The sequence below is a fragment of the Trachypithecus francoisi genome, unplaced genomic scaffold (genome assembly GCF_009764315.1).
Source record: "Trachypithecus francoisi isolate TF-2019V2 unplaced genomic scaffold, Tfra_2.0 Lachesis_group11, whole genome shotgun sequence".
NCBI classification, from domain to species: Eukaryota; Metazoa; Chordata; class Mammalia; order Primates; family Cercopithecidae; genus Trachypithecus; species Trachypithecus francoisi.
Window position 1 is genome coordinate 128,291,735 of NW_022681456.1, and position 19,818 is coordinate 128,311,552.

The following is a 19,818-nucleotide window of genomic DNA, read 5'->3' on the forward strand; positions in this document are numbered from 1 at the left end:
GCTCCAGAGCGGGGGACTGGTGTCTGAGCTCCAGGAGCTATCGCTGTGGGATAGGGGAACCTCAATGCAGACTCTCCTTTTGCCACCTCTGTAGGAAAATTGCTGCTTATGATGAAGAAATCCAGCATCTCTATGAGGAGATGGAACAGCAAATCAAAAGTGAGAAGGAGCAGTTTCTCCTGAAGGTAAGTGTGCACTTCCCAGGCTTGGCTCTGAGGCCAGCTTGACATATCTGCTCTGTCTCCCCCAAATTTAAGATTGTGGTGCCTCCATCCACGCACTGTTGATTCCCTCTTTCTCTACTGTGTTTTTTTTTCAAGGCATTTATCAGCTTCACACAGGACATGTAATATCCTTGTTTATTTTCATTGAGTGTCTATCTTCTCCTGCTAACATATAAGTTGCAAAAGAGCAGAGATTTTTATCTTTTATTAACTAAGGTATCCTCAGCACATAGACAATGCCTGGAACATACCAGGTGCTCAACAAATATTTGTTAAATGCATGAATGAATGAATAAGTGAATGAATAAAAGGATGGAGGTTCATGTTTTCTCTGTTGAATTTGATCTGACATTGACTGTTCCTAGATTTATATGGCAGGCCCACCCAAATGCACCAGCCCAGTTCACCTTGTGCCCAGCAGCTCTCCTAAGTGGACAAGCGTTAGCGCCTGTGCTACCCATCCTTTACCCTTAGGCACATGGAAAATTTAATAGCCAAGAAAAAACAAGTCAATCCCACCTTCCACAGATACCATGGAGGAAATGGATAACTCCCTTCCCTCTTCCTGTTCTGACCCTTATCCACCCCTTCCCAAGCCCTGCCATTTGTCTCAAGAAGTCAGGATGGGCAAAATCCTCTTCTTTGCCAAGGTAAGCAGGATCCTTCTGGAAACATGTTCATAAAACTAAATTTAAAAAAAAAAAAAAGCGTCAGAGAACTCTCTAGCACCCATTTTGGGGCTATCTACTTGGTGGGTTCTCAGCAGAAAAGACTTTGATCTTAGATGGCAGCTTCCCTTGCTGCTCAGCACTAAGCCTGACTGTTATCACAACCCCTTCTCTTGAACCAATTTTAAGTTTTGTGCTGCCTCAGATTATCAACACCACTGCTCCATTTATTATCACAGATGTCATTCAAACTGAGAGGGAATCGGAATGCTTTTCAAGAAAATCTGGTCATGTCCTCCAACTAGCGCCCTCTGGAGGCTTGTCAGAATTTCCAGGCCTCCTCCCTCTCGTAGAGCCTGAAAGCATTCTGGCTGCTCCTGCCCCTCAACCTAGTTGATGGCAGACAGAACTCACACACTTGTCACCAGTAGACCCCAAAATAGTTTCTGAGAACAGCAGCTCCCCACCCCACCTCCCTGCCATAGGACTGTCACCCCCTTTATCCCAAATGACACCCTGCACAGAGAGGCTGAGCGCCATGGGGCATCTTGTCCCCTCTGCCCGGGCCATGACTGCAGGTCAGAGATCCTAGCTAAAGGAAAAGACGTGATTTCAGAAGCAAGTGCTGGGCCAGGGCATGGGGGATGGGCAAGGGCAGAGGTCACAGGAAAAAAATTCGAGGACAAGTTTGCGTCACTGCAGGTGTTCCAGCCTCCCTGGCCCCTTCTGCTCCCTCCTTCTCCCCTCTTGACACCAAATGCCTTTAAAGTGCAGTGCTTAGATGTATGCCTTTTGCATGAACGTGGAAACTGCTCAGATGTTTTTGCAGCACTATTAAGCCATTAGATACAAAGACTTTTGCCTGGCGATAGATCAGGGACAGTGGTGCTACAGTTTCTGACATCATGGAAAAGGCTGAACCCTCGGACTAGAATTCGGATCCTGGCTTGACACTTATCAGTTTGTCTGACCATGAAGGAAGTACCTAATCACTTGCACCTTCCAACCCCAGGATGTGATGCCAGACCACCGCAACGCTTTGTCCTGGTGCATTGTGAGGATGCTCTGTAGGCCCATTGTGGGTGCAGCCACATCATCACGGGGATCCTGGAGCCTCTCGCTGCTCCCAGCATTTTTCACGGGGAGCAGTAGCCAAGCTGAAGGAGGCAGATTCTCTGGGGCTGATTCTCTGGAAGCAAATGTTGGGAGCAGGTGCTGTCTGGTCAGATCGTACCTCTGCCATTCATGTGGTTAACATGATGATAATCACAGGCTGTCCCTGTGGTTCTTCTGCCCATTTACCTGCCTAAAAATGGACAGAAGAACCTGGTAACATCAACAGAGGATGCTCAAGGAAGCATCCTGAGCCTTTGAGTGGAGGTGTCCAAAGGCCTCTGGCCCGAGGGGGCCGTGTTCCACCACCGTGCTGTGGCCACTGGTATGCCAGGACACCCGTCTAGTGTAGCATCCCACGCTGTCCTCCTTGGGAAAGAGTCCTTCCGTATCTCAGGAACCCCAGGAGGCTCCGGTAGTGAGTTATATGGCAATTACAATGGTTTCTTCTCTTCCTGCACATTTTGTACCTCCATTCCGCCTTCAGGCAAGTGGAGTGCTGCAGATGGCATGGGTATTTTTGTTTCTATTCTGTGAACAAACAGTGATCCAGAAGAATGAAGCAAGTTAGTTGGGTGAAGCCGGGGCCAGAACCCAAGTTGTATCCCGCTCAGCTCAGGGCCCTTACACCACAGATCTGGCTCTGCTGAGAGCATCAGGCACCCGACGGCCCACACACTTTCCTCCTCATCCCACAGCCAGGCCCCTTCTCACCTGCTTCAGCACCTCTCTGTGGGGAAAGCCCAGCCTAGGGAAGGAGCAGATATTAAAACATCCTGAGGAGCAGGGCCCAGGAGACTTCAATCACAGTGGGAAAATATGAACACTTAGACCCTCAAGAGGAAGAGGTAATGGCCATGTATTTCCAGAGTGAGGCCAAGTTAAGGCATCCGATGCCAATGCCCAACCTCGAACAGAGTATCCAGGTCGGAAGGCGTCTGAGGGGTCATCTGCCTCCCCCAATTTGCACATGGGGAGACCAAGGTCTGATGTTTGAACTCAGGGCCCAACTCTCCCATTCAGTATTCCACCACTGGCTGACACTGCTCCTTTTTTTGGTGGAGAGGAGGGTGGCGGTGCACAGTCACTAGACATGGCCATGCTTGCTGGGAGTTGGCATCCTGCCTCACTAAGTGCTTGCACTATCTCTGTCTCATTTGGTCCTCCCTGATGGGGCAGGCAGGTTACCAGAGCCCTGCAGTGCTATGGGAAGAGCCCCACAGTCTAATAGGATGGGTTTTGATGTTGAGTAGGTTCAAGGTGGGAAAAGTAATCTATAACCCAGGGGTGCTACATTTGGGTCCTGTGTATCCCTCTTTCTGGCTTGGCAGGACACAGAGAGGTTTCAAGCCCGCAGTCAAGAGCTGGAGCAGAAACTGTTATGTAAGGAGCAGGAGCTGGAGCAGCTCACCCAGAAGCAGAAAAGGGTATGTTGCTGTCAGTGGCCTCAGAGTACCTGACTTCACTCCATCCTTTGCTCTACCTCTTGCCCACCTTCCCTGCCATTCACTTAAGGACTTTTGATTTTTTTAACCTGAGAAGAACGATTTAGTTGTACAAAAGATAGTATTTAAAATCACAGGTGATCACAAGATAGAACCTTTACTTCTCCAATACCAGGTGTTTAACTTGGAAAAGTTGCCAAGCATTCCCCCATGAGGTATCTGCAGACATGTTCCTATAATTATACCCAGGAGCCACAAGAATGCCAAAGCTGGAATTTGTTTCCTGTCTCCTGTATAAGAAAAGAGGGGAATGCTGAGGTACAAGAGACATTGTCTACCACGATATGTGGGGGGAGGCTACAGATAAGCTTCTTCCCTCCAGAATGGTCATGGATACCTCTGCTGGAACAGGCGCTTCCAAAGTCAGCCTGTCTCTTCCCTGGTTGTGTGGTGCCTGGACAGGGTCATTGGCATCCTTTGTGGCTACTCCCATCCCTGCAGGAAGAATGCAGACACCAGGCACTCCTCTCTGATGTACCTGAGCCTCCAGGAGGCAGGCTGGGTGGTGTATTCTGCAGGGCAGTGGCTCTGTGGCTGGGAGTGCCTGGCTAATGACCCCAGAAAGACTGACTGCCTAGGCAAGCCTCCTACTTAGTGGCCTCCACTCCTTAGCAAGGGCTCCTGAGGGAGACAGGCTAGCGTGCCACTGGCCTCCTGTTTTGTTGTGCCCGGTGCTGGAAGGAATCCAGCTCTGGACAGACCAGGACACATTGCTTCCATTTCAAACAAGAGGGTTATTTTTAGCAGCACATTAAAATCTACTTGAAGACAGCCCTGCTAAGACAAGAGACTGTTCCACTGCTGCTGCTTCCCAAGCCATGAATTTAGGTCTCTTTCCTTCTGCAGCAAGACGATTTCTACTCCGGGAACTGCCAGCTGCCTCCCCGTTTCCCCATCCACAGTTGTACCTTGCTTCTCCTACTCCTTCTCTTCCTCTCTATTATGCATTAAGTTCCTAGCAATTAGATTTATCCCTCAAATGAATGATTGCCACTCGATTTAATTACTGCATGCTTGCCTGATTACACGGGAGCCTCTTGAGAATCACACCAAATTCTCTGTTGTTACTTCTTCCTCCCCTTACTGGCCACATCCATTAAACTACATTTATTATGATATATGTACCTTGGTTTGATTCTTCCTCTGGTGAGAGGATTGGAAGCTCTGCACACAATCAACGGCCAAGAAAAGCTGAAGCTATAAAAATGCAAGGTTTTTAGTTACTTTCGAGACACAGAAAAGGTCTATGTTCTGTTTGAACTGTTTTAGTTATTTCCTAAGAATTTTCAGGGCTTCTGGCTACCCTTAAAAGCTTCTCTAGATTGATGGAATTGGAGTTGAGAGGAGAAAAGGGAATATATAGATTTACTATCAGCGTGCGAAATTGGGAAGGATGGTTTTATGAAGCAGGCCATTTAGCTGTTCCCCTTCTCCATCAAGGACCAAGGAAAAGAAATTGGCTTAAAGGACAACAAGACGGATTTAGGTTAGATCTCAAGGCCATTCACACGGACGGGCTGTGGAAGTTCCTTTGTTAGTGGTCTTTCTGAGTGGAGCAGTTCCTCCTGGACTATTTAGTGATCCTGTGTGGAGACAGGGGAGAGACAAGATGTGCTCTGAAAGCTCCTTCCTGCCTAGAGGAGTGTATATGTGTGAACTGAGGTGAGGACAATGCCGATTTAGGCTTGAGGCCGGTGAGGGGTGGCAGTGACGGTTCCTGCCTGCCAAGCGGGAAAGCAAGGTGAGGCCAGGGCAGACCCTCCTGAAGATGGTGGTCGCTCCTCATTCCCCTCTGCTCCCCATGCCTTTGCAGCTGGAAGGTCAGTGCATGGCCCTGCATCATGACAAGCATGAAACCAAAGCTGAGAATACCAAGCTGAAACTCACCAACCAGGAGCTGGCCCGGGAGCTGGAGCAGACCTCCTGGGAGCTCCAGGATGCTCAGCAGCAGCTGGAAAGCCTTCAGCAAGAGGCCTGCAAACTCCACCAGGAGAAGGAGATGTGAGTCCAGCCTTTGTCCACTCCCCTGCTGTCCTCCAGCACCACCCCCCACTATGGGCGCGTCCCCTCGCCGCTCAGAGACCCTGTCTCCTGGCCTGTGAAATGTGGATTTGGGCTTGTTGCTCCCTGAGACACTTCTAACACTCTTCTAGGATTCTGACCCTGTTAAGCAGACCAGTTCTGTGTCCAGCATTGCCTAGGACTGACAAGAAATGTACAGCCCTGTTCTCAGAAAATGCATTCTGTGATTAGAAAGACATGCTTTTCCACAAACAAGTATGAGGGAGTCTGTGGGCAAATGCTGAGTGAGCAGACAGACCCTAGGTAACTGTCGTCATGTGCAGACCTGGGAGGCCAAGGGAGACCAGAGGGAAGCAGGAAGGCTTCTGGGATCAGCATGTGATCTGACGGGGCATGTGCCACTGTCCTGGACTCGCCTGTCCATCTGTGCCCATTTTTTTCACCATGTTCCTCAGATTCACCTGTGTGGTCCCAGTAGGGGGAACCCACGTCTCTCAGGGCCCGACCTGCCCGTGGTGTCCAACCATGGGAGTTAGTTTACTAGGCAGAGGCACACCTGAGGCAGAATCAAGCCTGGGTCTGCACCTTAAGCTGGAGGAGTCCCTGAAGAATCAGCCATTTATCTTGTCTTGGTAGTCTTACGTTTTAGAACAAATGTACTCTGAGGCTCAGGGCAGAGGACTCTGATTTGTTTGTTTGTATATTCATGTATCCATATAGTCAATGACTTCTTCATTTGGCAAACATGTATTCTGCGCTAGGTACCATGCTGGGCATTCAATATATCTCACTTATGTCGATCATTTGACATCCTCTATTTGATCTTTAAATCATCCTGGGCCAGGCGTGGTGGCTCACGCCTGTAATCCCAGCACTTTGGGAGGCCGAGGTGGGCAGATCACGAGGTCAGGAGTCCGAGACCAGCCTGACCAACATGATGAAACCCTATCTCTATTAAAAACACAAAAATTAGCCGGGCATGGTGGTACACGCCTGTAGTCTCAGCTACTCGGGAAGCTGAGGCAGGAGAACGGCTTGAACCTGGGAGGCAGAGATTACAGTGAGCCGAGATCGTGCCACTGCACTCCAGCCTGGGTGACAGAGCAAGACTCTGACTAAAAAAAAAAAAAAAAATTCCTGGTGTGGCAGGTTCTGCTATTATCGAGGAGGAAACTAAGGTTCAGAGGTTTAAGTAACTATCCCAACATGCCAAGAGTTAGACACATCTTGCCGATTTTCCCTAGAGAATAACAAGCCTGCAGAAAATATTCTTACAAGAGTCAGACTGGCTATCATTTACTCGCACATTCGTTCATGCACTCTTCATTCATTCATTTATTCTGAAAAAAGTAATTGTGTGCCTGATCCTGGAAGGTACCAGGTAGTACTGAAAGTGTGATTTTAGGGAAAAGGGCAGTGCTACGTACCAGAACTTGTTTTGTAGATGTTAACTCCCCTTGTTCAGAAGTGACGGTGCTCACTCTGGGTGGCTGCTGGCAGGATTTTGGTCCACAGGCCTACATAAAACTGCTGTGCTGGTTTGACCTCTATGTGGAATCCTGTACCATTTGGCGCTAATTGCCTGGGGTAAAAGGAAGGAGACGTGTTTGGGCTGGAAATTTCATCCTAGTAAGATGTCTCCAGTTAAAACAAAACAAAAACAAAGAGCTCCCAAGTAGCTGACTTAAATTAAGCCCCTCCATCCCAATTCTTGGATGACCAATTGTGGAAGGACAATGTATTTCATTGTGAACAAGCAAAATTAGTTCCTCCTCACTGAGAACAGGTCAACAAGGTACAGGCATTTAGCTTTACAAACAGAATTAAGGATGCAGGCTCTTAAAATTCAATCAAGCTCTAAAAGCAACAAACATCTGAAGGCACAAGCATTAGAACAGCAAATGGAAATAAACACCCAGTGCTGGAGCATCACATCACAGCATGAGGATTCAAAGCTTTCTGAAGTCTTATCTTAATTAACCAAGCCAGAGACACAATCTCTGGAGGCTGGGAATTGAAAAAGAAGGAGGGAGGGAGGATTGGGAGGAAGAGAGAAATATGACTCCAGAACCTTCACAACTTTTATTCAAGAAGCTTGAAGTTTCTTGTGTAGCCGGGGAGCATGCTGGGGCCTGGAGAGCATGTCCCGTCCAGGGAGGCCGGGAGAGCAATGCAGCAAGAGGCTTGGCTTGTTCTCCGTAGAGTAGGGTTGCAGACCGGCAGATGGAGAGGACTTTGATGCTCTGGTTCACCTGGAGGAGTCCCTGAAGAATCAGTCATTTATCTTGTCTTGGTAGTCTTAGGTTTTAGAACAAATGTACTCTGAGGCTCAGGGCAGAGGACTCTCATTTGTTTATTTGTATATTCATTTATCCATATAGTCAATGACTTCTTCATTTGGCAAACATTTATTCTGTGCTAGGTACTGTGCTGGGCATTCAATATATCTCACTTATGTCGATCATTTGACATCCTCTATTTGATCTTTAAATCATCCTGGGCCAGGCGCAGTATCTCGCACTCATTTTATACATGAAGAGACTGAGGCTCAGAGAGGTGTAGTGATGGGCCCAAAGCCATGCAGCTAGTTAGTGCTGGATAACAGGGACGGAGCCCGGTTCTCCTGATAGTCCTGGGCTCTCCGACAGGGTCTTGCTGCCTCATGCTGCTGCAGAGCAGCTGGGAGAGGAAAGGGTGGAGCTGGGAGGTAAACAGGCTTAGTCACTAATCAGCAAGAATTCTGAACAGGCAAAATTAATTTTCCTGATCTCTGAAGATGCTCAAGGTAGCAGAAGTAGATTTTAAAATAAGATAAAGAAAGAACTATCCAGCAGAGAGGTAATGTAAAGATGAAGGTCAGCTGAGAAGCAGCAACTCTCTGTTTATTTTTTAATTAACTTTTATTTTGAGTAAGTATTTATGACAAGGCACGCAATTCAAAAGGCACAAAAGGTTATATGGTCAAAAAGAAGTCTGTGTCCCTGACACGGCCCTGATCTGCAGTCATCAGAGCCACTGGTCATGGTTTCTTGTGGATCCTTTCAGAGTATGCTGTATGTATATGCAGGCACAGACACATATATGTGCGTGCACACACGTGCACACGCATGCACACACACACACTTTTCCTTTATAAAACAGTAGCATACTAAGCATACTGTTCTGCATTTACATTTTTCACTTGACAATATGTCTTGTGAAGTGCTCCATAGCTCATCCCTCCCCTAAAACAAAGCCAACAGCAGTTCCCCTAAGGGTAACCATCAACACCTCAGCAATTACCACTCCAAACAACTGCAGGTTCTTTCTCTTTCAGTTTACATATTACCCATGTATACACTTTTAGAACCTCTAGGTTAGAAGGCCTGTAGAGGTCATTCAGTCAGATATCTGAGTGTCTTTTTTTTCAGAAGTGCCTTTCTTTTGTTGACACAAAAATATATTTCTGAATATATGTGTGTATATATGGATGTACAAATATCCAAGCAGATATATGTTTACTAGACAAATAGAACAGTACGTGTGTTCACATGTATTGCTAATACAAACGTGTGTATATATAGCTCTGATGGTCACTGGTGCTGTGTATGCAGAGCCAGAGAAGACTTAGAATTTGAGAACTGGCTATTTGGTAAAACACTCTGTAAAAACCCAGACCTTAAGTCCTTGGTGAATGATTTTCCTGAGCAGAGGAAAAGCTGTGAGCTCCTGGTCACCCCTGGAGAGAGGCAGGACACAGGGTGGGGTCGGGGGACCGTAAGGTACAGCACCAGGATCTTCAGCTTCCAGGGCCCGGAGTCGGGAGCGGGCAGCTCTGCTCACAGAGCGCTCATCAGAGCAGAGTCCCAAGGACAGGGGTTTAGAGACCCCATTTGGATGATGGGAAATACATTGTTTTTCTTCAAGTTGAAATTAAATATAATCGGTAATAAAATGCCAAGAATTTGCATCTCTGCAGGAGCCAGAGAAGGTTTGTTGCTTAATTGGAATTGTCTGAGTTGAACTTAGAATTTCATTCAGCCTCTTATTGCTGTAAATTGACTTTACAATTATTCTATAAAATGGGGAAAAGAGAAACATCATGCTTAAGGAATCAGGTTATTAGGAGCTTGGCAGGAGAGTCCTGTGGACCAGCATGTTGGTGCTGTTTTTGCCAGCTCAGTAATGAGATTGATGGGGTGGCAGAGGGGTCCTTGCCCAGCCCAGTGTGTGCACAGCCTGGCAGCCCTGACAGCCCATGGGAAGTGACGCCTGTATCAATTTGCGAGATGCTCCCTACGTGAAAAGCTGTGCTGCAGTTTGGCAATGTGGAACTACAGACCCTTGTAGTAAGATCGGAGAGCAATTAAAAATTGTCTAAAGCATGGTATAGAACAGAGAAGGAAAAATGAAGACAGAATTGTGAAGTTAAGCCAGTTTCCCAATATCACCCGATTTCTTATTTTTTTCCTTTCCTTTCTTCCCTGAGTGATGCTGAAGACCTCCCCAATTACTGCATCCTTCCTTCCTCTTTTATTCTTCCTTCTTTTCCTCCTTCCTTCATTCTTTCCTTCCTCTCTTCCTCCTTCCCTCCCTTTCTTCCTTCTTTGCTCCCCCTTACCTCTTTTACTCTCTCTCTCTTTTCTTTCTTCCTCCACCTATTTGCTGATTACGCCTCCAAGCCAGGCGCTGTGTCGAGGATATCAATGTAAACAAACCAGCACAGCCCTTACCTCCCCACCTCTAGCTGCTCTGATTCACAGCCTCCCTGCTTCTCTCTCCCCTTCCTCACAACTCCTGTTACAATTAACACGTTTGCACAGTGATACAAATGATTATAATAGATACATTCAATCTCTGCATTACAGCTGGATCATAAGTCAGAGAAATGAATGCCCAATAGTGAAAAGTCCAGATATCTGGGGACTTTGGGAGGAAGGTGGGAAAGAAAAGGTGGTTCTTCCAGAGCTCCTAAAAGCATACCGCACCAGCCTCTGGGTGGGGCGAGCATGGGAGGGAAGGTCATACAAATTCTGCTCTCACCCTTCATGATCTGGCTGAGGAAGAATTTTGATTCTAATTCCCTGAAGTCTGGATAGGATAGGGCAGTTTGGAGCCTGGACAGACTCTTTAGTGACCATCCAGCCTATTCTTAGGTAGCATGTGAAGTGGCTGGGGAATAAGCTGGGTCTGGGGGTAGGAGGGGACCGTGGTTCAGTCACAGATTGTCTGCGTGAACTGCAAAGACTTAGCAGACTTCTCTGATGGTCACAGTCTATAAATTGAGGATAAGTTCACCTCCCAAATTGGGCACATGCAATGCCCAAAGCACTTGCATACCACAGGAGCTCCCCAAGAGAAGGCCACATTCCTCCAATGCCCTCCGTCCCCAGTGCGGCATCGCCTGCCAGTCTGCAGCATGAGGGGTCTGGGCATCCAGCTTCCACCTAGGAGCTCACCGCAATGTGTTTGCCTCCTCCTCAGGGAAGTGTACCGTGTGACGGAGAGTCTACAGCGCGAGAAGGCCGGGCTCCTCAAGCAGCTGGATTTCCTAAGGTGCGTCGGTGGGCACTGGCCTGTGCTGAGAGCACCTCCCAGAAGCCTGGGGTCGGAAGGACCAGTCTGAGGGTCATCCTTGCCTACGTGCTGGAAAAATACGCCTGCGGAGAGCGCCCTCGTTCCCTTGGTCCCCAACGCATTGTTTGGACCACTGAGTAGCCACTGTTATGTTTGGTCCTTTTACGCATGCGCCCATATCCAGTTTATTCCTCCTGGTGGGGAGGCTCTGCCCCACTCTTCTGAGTCCCTCATAGGACCATGCTTGGTACTGGATCACATGGGAGTGGAGCTGGGTTTATTGAGCATTTAATCTATGCCAGAAATATTATCTCTTTCATCTTCAGCAAACTGTTAGGTGAGTAGGGCGGTTAATTCACAGGAATTAACTGACGGGGAAGTTGATATTCGAGGAATGAGGTAATTTACCACAGGCAACGCGGCTCCTCGCTGATAGGGCCAGAATGGAAATCCGTAAGTCGGCTTCGTTCTGTTCATGTTTGTTGAATGAGTAAATGAATCGCGAACAGAGCACCAAGAAAAAGCTTCCTCAGCCTTCAGAGACCCCCAGCAATACATTCCAAGTTGACTGGTCTGGAACGTGCATCACCCTCCCCTCCTCAGAAAAACAAACCTGTGCGGGGAAAGATGGAAGTTTTGATGTTGCCCGTGATGTTTGTAAGTCACTGCCGGCTGGGCACCTCTTGGGGAAGGGTGAGGAAACAGAAGGACTTTGGGTTCTGAATTTTGAAGTGCAAGTGGTTTTGAATCACTTCCCAGTTATGTTATGAAGGTTTTTGTTTTTGTGAAAGCAAGGGATGCTCACTCTGTCTGGCGTCTATGATGCTACCAAATGGAAAAGTGCTTCAACCTGAATGCGTTGCAGATTGACTGTGCTCAATACATGATTCGGTCAGGCCTCCAGAGCCAGGGAACATGCAAGGGGGTTCTTAGGTGACCAAGTCGTAATCCATTTGCGAGAAGGTCTTGATTCTTAGGAAGGCTTTAGTGAAAGGAAGAGAACAAAATGGATAAGGACAAGTTTGGGGTCTTTTTTTTCTATCGCATTTAGGAAAAAATGAAAGGGTAGCTAGCTTCAAAGAGAATGCGCAGGGGAGAATGACAAGGCAGCTCTCTACAAATACGAGGCTTTTTCATGGAAGCTAGCATTTGTGCAGAATCACAAAGGGACTGAGGCCTTGCTGTGCCATCGATCCAGGGTTACCCAGCTTAAGTCTCGCTGGCTAATGAAAGCTGAGAGGTGGAGGGAAGGCCTCATGGCAGATCTCTCCTTCACAGTGAAACCAGCAGGAATCGAGGGAGCGAGAATGCTGCGGTGGGGATAGGGGATACCAGGAATGTCAGGGGAGGGTAGGGGTGGGATGGTGGTGGAATCAGGACGACAGCTGGGGTGTGATGGGGTGAGAAGGGCCGCCATCCAAAGGACAGTGGGTGCAAACACGAGCAATTTCAGGGCACTTGATTGGGAACAAGCACTTTGAAGCTGGATCTGATTCAAAACCCAGCACTTCCTCTCATTAGCTTGTGTGACCTTGGGCAGTTGACTTAACCAATCCGGGTCTTAATTTTCCCGTGCCTAGCTTACAGGGTTCTTTTGAGAATAAGATGATACTCGTGAGTAGGAATCACAGTAGAGCAGCGATGTGAACAAAAGCAGATACGTTTCTTTAAATACCGAGGCTTCTGTATGGGGATGACCACATCCCCATAAAGCAGGAAGCCACAAAGCAGGAAACAACGCAGCATGCTTTCCAAAAATGGTGGGACTTTCCAGGTCTCCCAAGGTCCTTGCTCAGGTGCAAGGGTGCTAACTCACAGCTCTGTGCTGAGTGAGGGTCCCTCTGGCGTGAGCAGCTCACTTTGCCATTCTCAGGACTTGTAAAATAACCTCCATGTCCCTCCTGACTTGTTCTGACGGCCCTGGCTGTGTGCCTGCCTGCTCACCTCATGCAGGTAACTGAAAACAACCCTGGCACATTCCTAATGTTTTCTGCAAGGCTGGCGGAATTGGAAGTCAGTTGCCCTGGTGGTGACCCCTCAGGCCCCACCTAAAATCTCTTTCTATGGTGCACAACACACTCAGCAGAGCGCCTGGCCCACAATAAGTGCCCCCATAAATGGCAGCGTTTTGATGATTAGGGCCTAACCATGGCTGTACCCTCCCTTTCCCTTCAGAAGTATACGTTTGTTCAGAGGCCACTGGCCAGAAGAGTCAGAGAATCACAAAACTGCTAAGCACTTTGAGGTCATCTGGCCTGCCCTCTCCACCTCTTGTGTTAATGGATGAAATTCCCAGTTGTGAACCCCAAGTGCATTCCGCAGTCACACAGCAGACCCAGTCAACTCACTTTCCCAACTGCTCCTACTTCAAGTCCTGGAAAAAAAGACTCCTCCTTTTCCATCCTCACGCTTGCTCCTGTTTCACAGCTGGAACCATTTGATAAGAGCTTCCTCCCACACCCATGTCTCTGCCTTCTCTGTTATGGTGGATGTACTCCCCATGCTCGTCACAGAGGCCATCCCCAACCCCTGTGCCCAACTCATACTCTAGAATTAGAGCCTGTCCCTTCCTGGCTCCTCAAGGACTGTTCTAGCGTTAGTTCTTTCTCTCCTCCATTGTCAGTTTTATCTCTTTTGAAGAGACCTACAAATGTACTCTCATGTTTCTTGTCTAACATCTCTTGTCCTTACTTCCCCACCTAGCTACTTGCCATTTCTTCAACCCCTTTACAACGAAATGTTCAGAAGAGTTGTTCACATTCACTGTCTCCACTCCTTTTCTTCACATTCTCAACCCACCACTCAGCCTTTTCCCCCCTGCTGTTCCACAAAAACAGTTCTTACCCCAGTGGCCAGTGACCTCCATGTTACTAAAAATATTCCTCAAGTGTCAGGGCCCCACACTTGCCCCCAGCAGTCTATTCTTAGCACCACATCCAGAGGGATCCTTTGAAAACTGGAGCCAGATCTTGACATTCCTTTGCCAGCTGCTTCACCCTCACCACCCCCAGCCCCTTGGCTTCATATCTCATTTGGAGTAAAAATCAAAGTTCGTGCAGTGGCCCACAGGGCTGTGAAGAGATAGGTCCTGACCACCATCCGCTTTTTCTCTGGCTTCATCTCCTAACTACTTACCCTTTGGGCTCTCTACTTCCTCCTTTCTGTTTCTTGCTCACACTAGGTGTATCGCAGCACAAGGCTTTGCCCTAGCCTCTCCTCTGCCTGGAATGCTTCTCCCACTCCTTCAAGGTTCTGCACAAATGCTGTCTTATCAGTGAGGGCGTCACTGACCACTGTAGTTGAAATACTACTCCACCCTCTGGCTTTTACTCCACTTTCCCACTTTATTTTCTCAATAACAGATATCCCTCCACTAAAACACAAGTTCTGTGAGGCAGGAAGTTTTTTTTTTTTTTTTGAGACGGAGTCTCGCTCTGTCGCCCAGGCTGGAGTGCAGTGGCCGGACCTCAGCTCACTGCAAGCTCCGCCTCCTGGGTTTACGCCATTCTCCTGCCTCAGCCTCCCGAGTGGCTGGGACTACAGGCGCCCGCCACCTCGCCCGGCTAGTTTTTTGTATTTTTTTTAGTAGAGACGGGGTTTCACCATGTTAGCCAGGATGGTCTCGATCTCCTGACCTTGTGATCCGCCCGTCTCGGCCTCCCAAAGTGCTGGGATTACAGGCTTGAGCCACCGCGCCCGGCCGGCAGGAAGTTTTTGTTTTGGTCATTGGCATGACTTGATGGCTAGAAGAGTGCCTGACATGCAGTGGGTGCTCAGGAGACATTTGAGTGAATGCGTGCATGCATGCATGAATGGATGAATGAATGGTGCACAGAGGGAAAGAAAGAGGGAGCCCAACGGGAAGCTCCCAGGTGGAGCTGGAATGCTGGGGTCCCCTCTGGAGGCGGTGCCGAGAGGCCATGCATCATCCTGATGGGCCATGGGTGTCTCAAGGGCATTCAGTCTATCCCCCATGTCGGTGTGTACCTATCTGTACACACAAACGATCCTCTGCCGTTAATCACATCCCTGTGGAAGGAGATTCCACAGGCTCCCTGGTCTCCCACACCACACCTTCCCCTGCACCCATCTGACTAGCGAATTGGCTGCCGTTGGATCTGTCAACTGCAAACTCCGTGTTTGAATAGATTCCCCTTTACCATCCACAGGGAAAGGAACAAGCACCTTCGGGATGAACGGGACATATGTTTTCAGGTAATTGGCCAGTTCTCCCTTACCTGTGGGGGACCAAGGGCTGTGGTCCACTGGACAGCCAGATCCATGTCGAGACTGGCCCAGCAATGTCCTGACACTTGGGATCTATTTGGCAGGATGATAGCATAAAAATGTTTTGCAATTAATAAAAATTCAGGGTGGCCTACTGGGTAACAGTGTGTTAACAGCAACGCAGTTTCCTCTTGGCACAACAAGACTAAAATATTTGGGAGGGTCGCACATTTCTTGGATGCAGAAATGATAGTTCTATCCATGAGATGGCGCAGTTGAAATGTCATTATCACTTCTAAACCAAAATGCTCACAGCTTTCTTCTTCATTTAAATTTTTATCTCACTGAAAATTTTCCATTTTATACTGTCATAGACCACATTAGAAATGTGTATTTCACTGTTTTCATACTTGATTTTATGAACAATTTTCCACTATCCTATAGGGAACCCTACTCTTCCATACCTGAGTACCATGTCTCTCTCTTTCTCTCTCTCTCTCTATATATATATATATGTAGTATATATATGTAGTATATATATAGTGTGTATGTAATGTGTATATGTGTGTGTGTATATGTATGTTTTTATATATATGTAAATACTTTCCTAAATGACGTGAAATCCTATATTTATTTAAAGGCCTTCACTGTGGACCACACTGGCTAAAACCTAGGATTCCATGCTGTTACTCATCTTCCCCTTTAGACAGGAGCCACTGGGTGCTCTGAAGGGAAGAAAACTGAAGGCCAAATTGATTGATGTGACTTCCTAATTATCAGGATGACCATCCTACGAATTTCATGTGTGTCCCTGGGCAAGTCATTTACCACCTTGGACCATGACCCCACTGTCACATGAGGAAAGTGAATTCCCATCCGCCCTTCATACAACAGGAATCTTTGAGAAAGATTCTTGGAAAGGGGATGTTGTGTATTGGACCCTTAGCTGAACAGTGACCTAGATATGGTCAGCAGAAGGCGGCTGGTTTGCCCTACATTAGATCTGACCTGCTTTATCATCGCACATCCCTGAGGGACCGCATTACGCCACAGTTTCTTTTCCATCACTTACTGGCAGCAAACATCTCTGCCACCCACCTATGTGTACTGTTAGAGCAAGACTTAAGCCTACCCATGTTTGTTTGATGATGATAATGGTTCTAATTGCTTTAGAAGTAACACTGAACTTATTTTAAAACTTCCAACCGAATGTCACCCTAATCCCTTCACCTCCCTCCCCTTTACCTGCCAAACTGATTCTGCTTTGAAAGGGGCATGGAATTACAGAACTCCTGTGGGGAATCAAAGGAAGAGGGGCACACTGAGTAAGAATTGAAGATGAATTTGGAATCAGCATAGCCATTACCTTCAGGGGCTCTGGGAGCATTGCAGCTCCTCCTCTCATTAAGGATCACTGGGAATCATGGCATGGCTAATTAACGAGAGGTATTTCCTGCAGTCTAACTCCCCCGCCTCATCTCCTGGAAGACGTCTGTCAGGGAGCATAGGCAAAGGGGGTTGTAAACCCCTGCTCCACCCAGGTTCTGTGTTACAGATGTTAGTAATTTATCTACACCCAGCCTACTTCCACCAAAAAGCTGAACTGCCTTATGCTACTCAGGAGTTACATGGACAGAACACTGAGTTAATTGATCCTCCTGGCTAGTTACTTTCTCATTACATCTGAGACTTTAGAAAGAAAAAGCGATTGGAGCCATACAGACGAGTGTGAATTAAAGATTCACAGAGTTTTTTATACCTGTAAATATTTTTCTTTTTTTCTGTCTGACCAGGCGTGGTGGCTCACTCCTGTAATCCCGGTACTTTGGGAGAGTGAGACGGGAGGATCACTTAAGGCCAAGAATTCAAGACCAACCTGGGCAACATGGCAAGGTTCCATCTCCACAAAAAATGAGAATATTAGCCAGGCGTGGTAGAGCGCCTATAGTCCTAGCTACCCAGGAGGCTGAGGCTAGAGGATTGCTTGAGTGCAGGAGTTTGAGGCTGCAGTGCGCTGTGATCATGCCATTGCACTCTGACCTGGGAGACAGAGCAAGACCCTGTTTCAAAAATATAGATGTATTTTTTCAGAAGAGATAAATGTTCAATGCGTATTTTCTATGTGCATTAGAAATATGTATAGAAAATATGCATTAAACACTTATCTCTTCTTCTTTTTCCTTTTACAAATGATCAGTGCTCCTGTGAATAACAGGATGGACCCCAGGCTATAAACTGTGTATTTTTTCATTTGATGAGGTAACTGGAAAGGAGATGGAGAGATTCTGGTAAGGGATGATGGCAAAAGGGAAGAGTGAGTAAATGCTAATGGGGTGACCAGAACACTGCTCACTTCCTTCGGAGTTTTGTGTAGAGCCTAGTCTATGAGATGGGAACCATGACCCCTTTTCTGTTCAAACACCGGGCAAATAGGCATGGATCTAAGGGCATTTTGTGTTTCTACAGAAAGATAAGGCAGCCAAGGCCAACACAGCTGCTTCCAGGGCAAGCTGGAAAAAGAGATCTGGCTCCGTGATAGGCAAATATGTGGACGGCAGAGGGATTCTTAGGAGGTAAGTCATCTCCAATTGCTCATCCCTTCGTTAATGTCGGGCTCATTGGGAGCTGGCTCCGGGCCACACTCAGGGCCTGCTGATCCCTTGAAAGGTGAGGAAACTGAGGTCAGCTGCACTCACTCTCTTCAAATCTTGGAACACATTCCCCTCCCTGTTCTGACATCCAAGCCAGAGGGGGATGTGCAGAGCAAACCCCCCAGGACAGACCATTGTCTTCTGAGGCTGCCCCACCCTATTGTGTGTCTGTAGAGAGGGACTGCATAGCAGCAGAGGAGAGGGGTCAAGGGAGAGCGATGGAGTGTGTAGCTGGGTAACACTGTTTTCTGCTGAGCAGAATGGATGCACTCGGTTTTGGGATTTTTGTTGTTGTTGTTATTGTTGTTTGAGACAGAGTCTTGCTTTGTCGCCTAGGCCAGAATGCAGTGGCACAATCTCGGCTCTCTGCAACCTCTGCCTCGCAGGTTCAAGCGATCCTCCTGCCTCAGCCTCCCAAATAGCTGGGATTACAGAGGTGCGCCACCACGCCTGTCTAATTTTTGTATTTTTAGTAAAGACGGGGTTTCTCCATGTTGGCCAGGACTGGTCTTGAACTCCTGACCTCGCGCTCTGCCCACCTCGGCCTCCCAAAGTGCTAGGATTACAGGCGTGAGCCACCATGCCCGGCCGATGCACTTGGGTTTTTAGGAACATGACTATATTGGCTATGAAGGTTAATTAAAGTGTCAAATAGAATCTCCAATAGTTAACTCCTTTCACAGACAAGACTGGGGCCTGTGCTTGACGGATCGTTTCAATGACTTATAATTAATTAACTCAAACGTAACGTGTTTTGTTGCTCTTGGGCAGCACATGATTGAGCTTGAGTCCCTAAGGGTTGGCTCGTTGTTCATTCAGAGACAAACCAGTCCCCTGCCCGCTCTTCATTTTGGCGTGGGCTGTGTCCACAGAGATGGCCACAGAGAGATAGAGGCACCTGGCCCTTCAGTATCAGACCCAGAGAGACCTTGAAGACTGCAAGCATGAAATGAAAAGATATGCAAAGGGGAAGTGACTCTGGAGATGTAAATCAGCTCATCAGTCAAACCTTTGGGCCTGATCATCATGAATTCTTGTTCTAAATAGCTGAATAATGAGATACAATTTGGGAGCCCAATTTCTGCAATAGTGATTGGCCCGTTGGTTCCTCAGAATGGAATGGATTGGCTGATTGATTGAACAGACGTTTACTGATTACCTACTGTGTTCCAGACATTCTTTTGAGTCCTGTAAAGCCTCCAAAAATAAATTAGACATGGTGGGTCTTACCATTAATCTCCGTTATTAAATGCTCACTTAATACATATTTATTGAGTGTCTACTGTGTGTGAGGTGCTGTGCTATTTGCTGGATATACAGTAGTGAGCAAAATGGACCTACCTCTGTGTCATTGAATTTCTGGTTGAGTGGTAGAAGCAGACAATAATCAAGGAAGTGAGCCCCGAATTCTAATGCAGACTTTGCCAAAAATAGCTGCTGTCCCTACTAATGGCAGAGAGCACTTGGTGGTAAAACCAAAAATGAACTCAGTCATGCCATGATGCAGGTATTACAGAATGACAGTAGTGCTTGAGAATTTCCCAGATAAAAAGCTTTTTCCAATAAATGCTTTGTTTTAAGGCCTATTTAAGTGGCTGTTTCTTTTCTGGTTGCAAAGCCTTTGAAAAAACATGCTGTGTGTGCATAGTTGCTCATGTGTACACACAAATATTCACTTTGGTGTGTATAAGCAGAATAAAAGTAGATGGGAATACCAATTGTGTTCTAAAACAAATAAGCACTTTATAAGCTTGATACAATATGTAGGAAGTTTGCTGGAAAGAAGACATTTGGCTTTTTTAAAACTGTTTTTATAAGGCAAGGGAAAGGTGCTTTAATTGCTGCAAATCCT

The 19,818-nt window shown here is 47.3% G+C and overlaps 1 protein-coding gene across 5 annotated transcripts in view; it reads left to right on the forward strand.

The window, feature by feature from the left end:
- The window catches only part of CRACR2A (calcium release activated channel regulator 2A), a 132,780-nt gene that overhangs the window by 85,241 nt on the left and 27,721 nt on the right, over positions 1 to 19,818 (forward strand). For all 5 annotated transcript variants that reach the window (XM_033223167.1, XM_033223171.1, XM_033223169.1 and 2 more), the window contains 6 exons: positions 95 to 185; positions 3,337 to 3,432; positions 5,324 to 5,511; positions 10,996 to 11,067; positions 15,258 to 15,303; positions 17,782 to 17,888. In XM_033223167.1, coding sequence (XP_033079058.1) covers positions 95 to 185; positions 3,337 to 3,432; positions 5,324 to 5,511; positions 10,996 to 11,067; positions 15,258 to 15,303; positions 17,782 to 17,888 — 600 coding nt within the window. The remainder of the gene's footprint in view (positions 1 to 94; positions 186 to 3,336; positions 3,433 to 5,323; positions 5,512 to 10,995; positions 11,068 to 15,257; positions 15,304 to 17,781; positions 17,889 to 19,818) is intronic.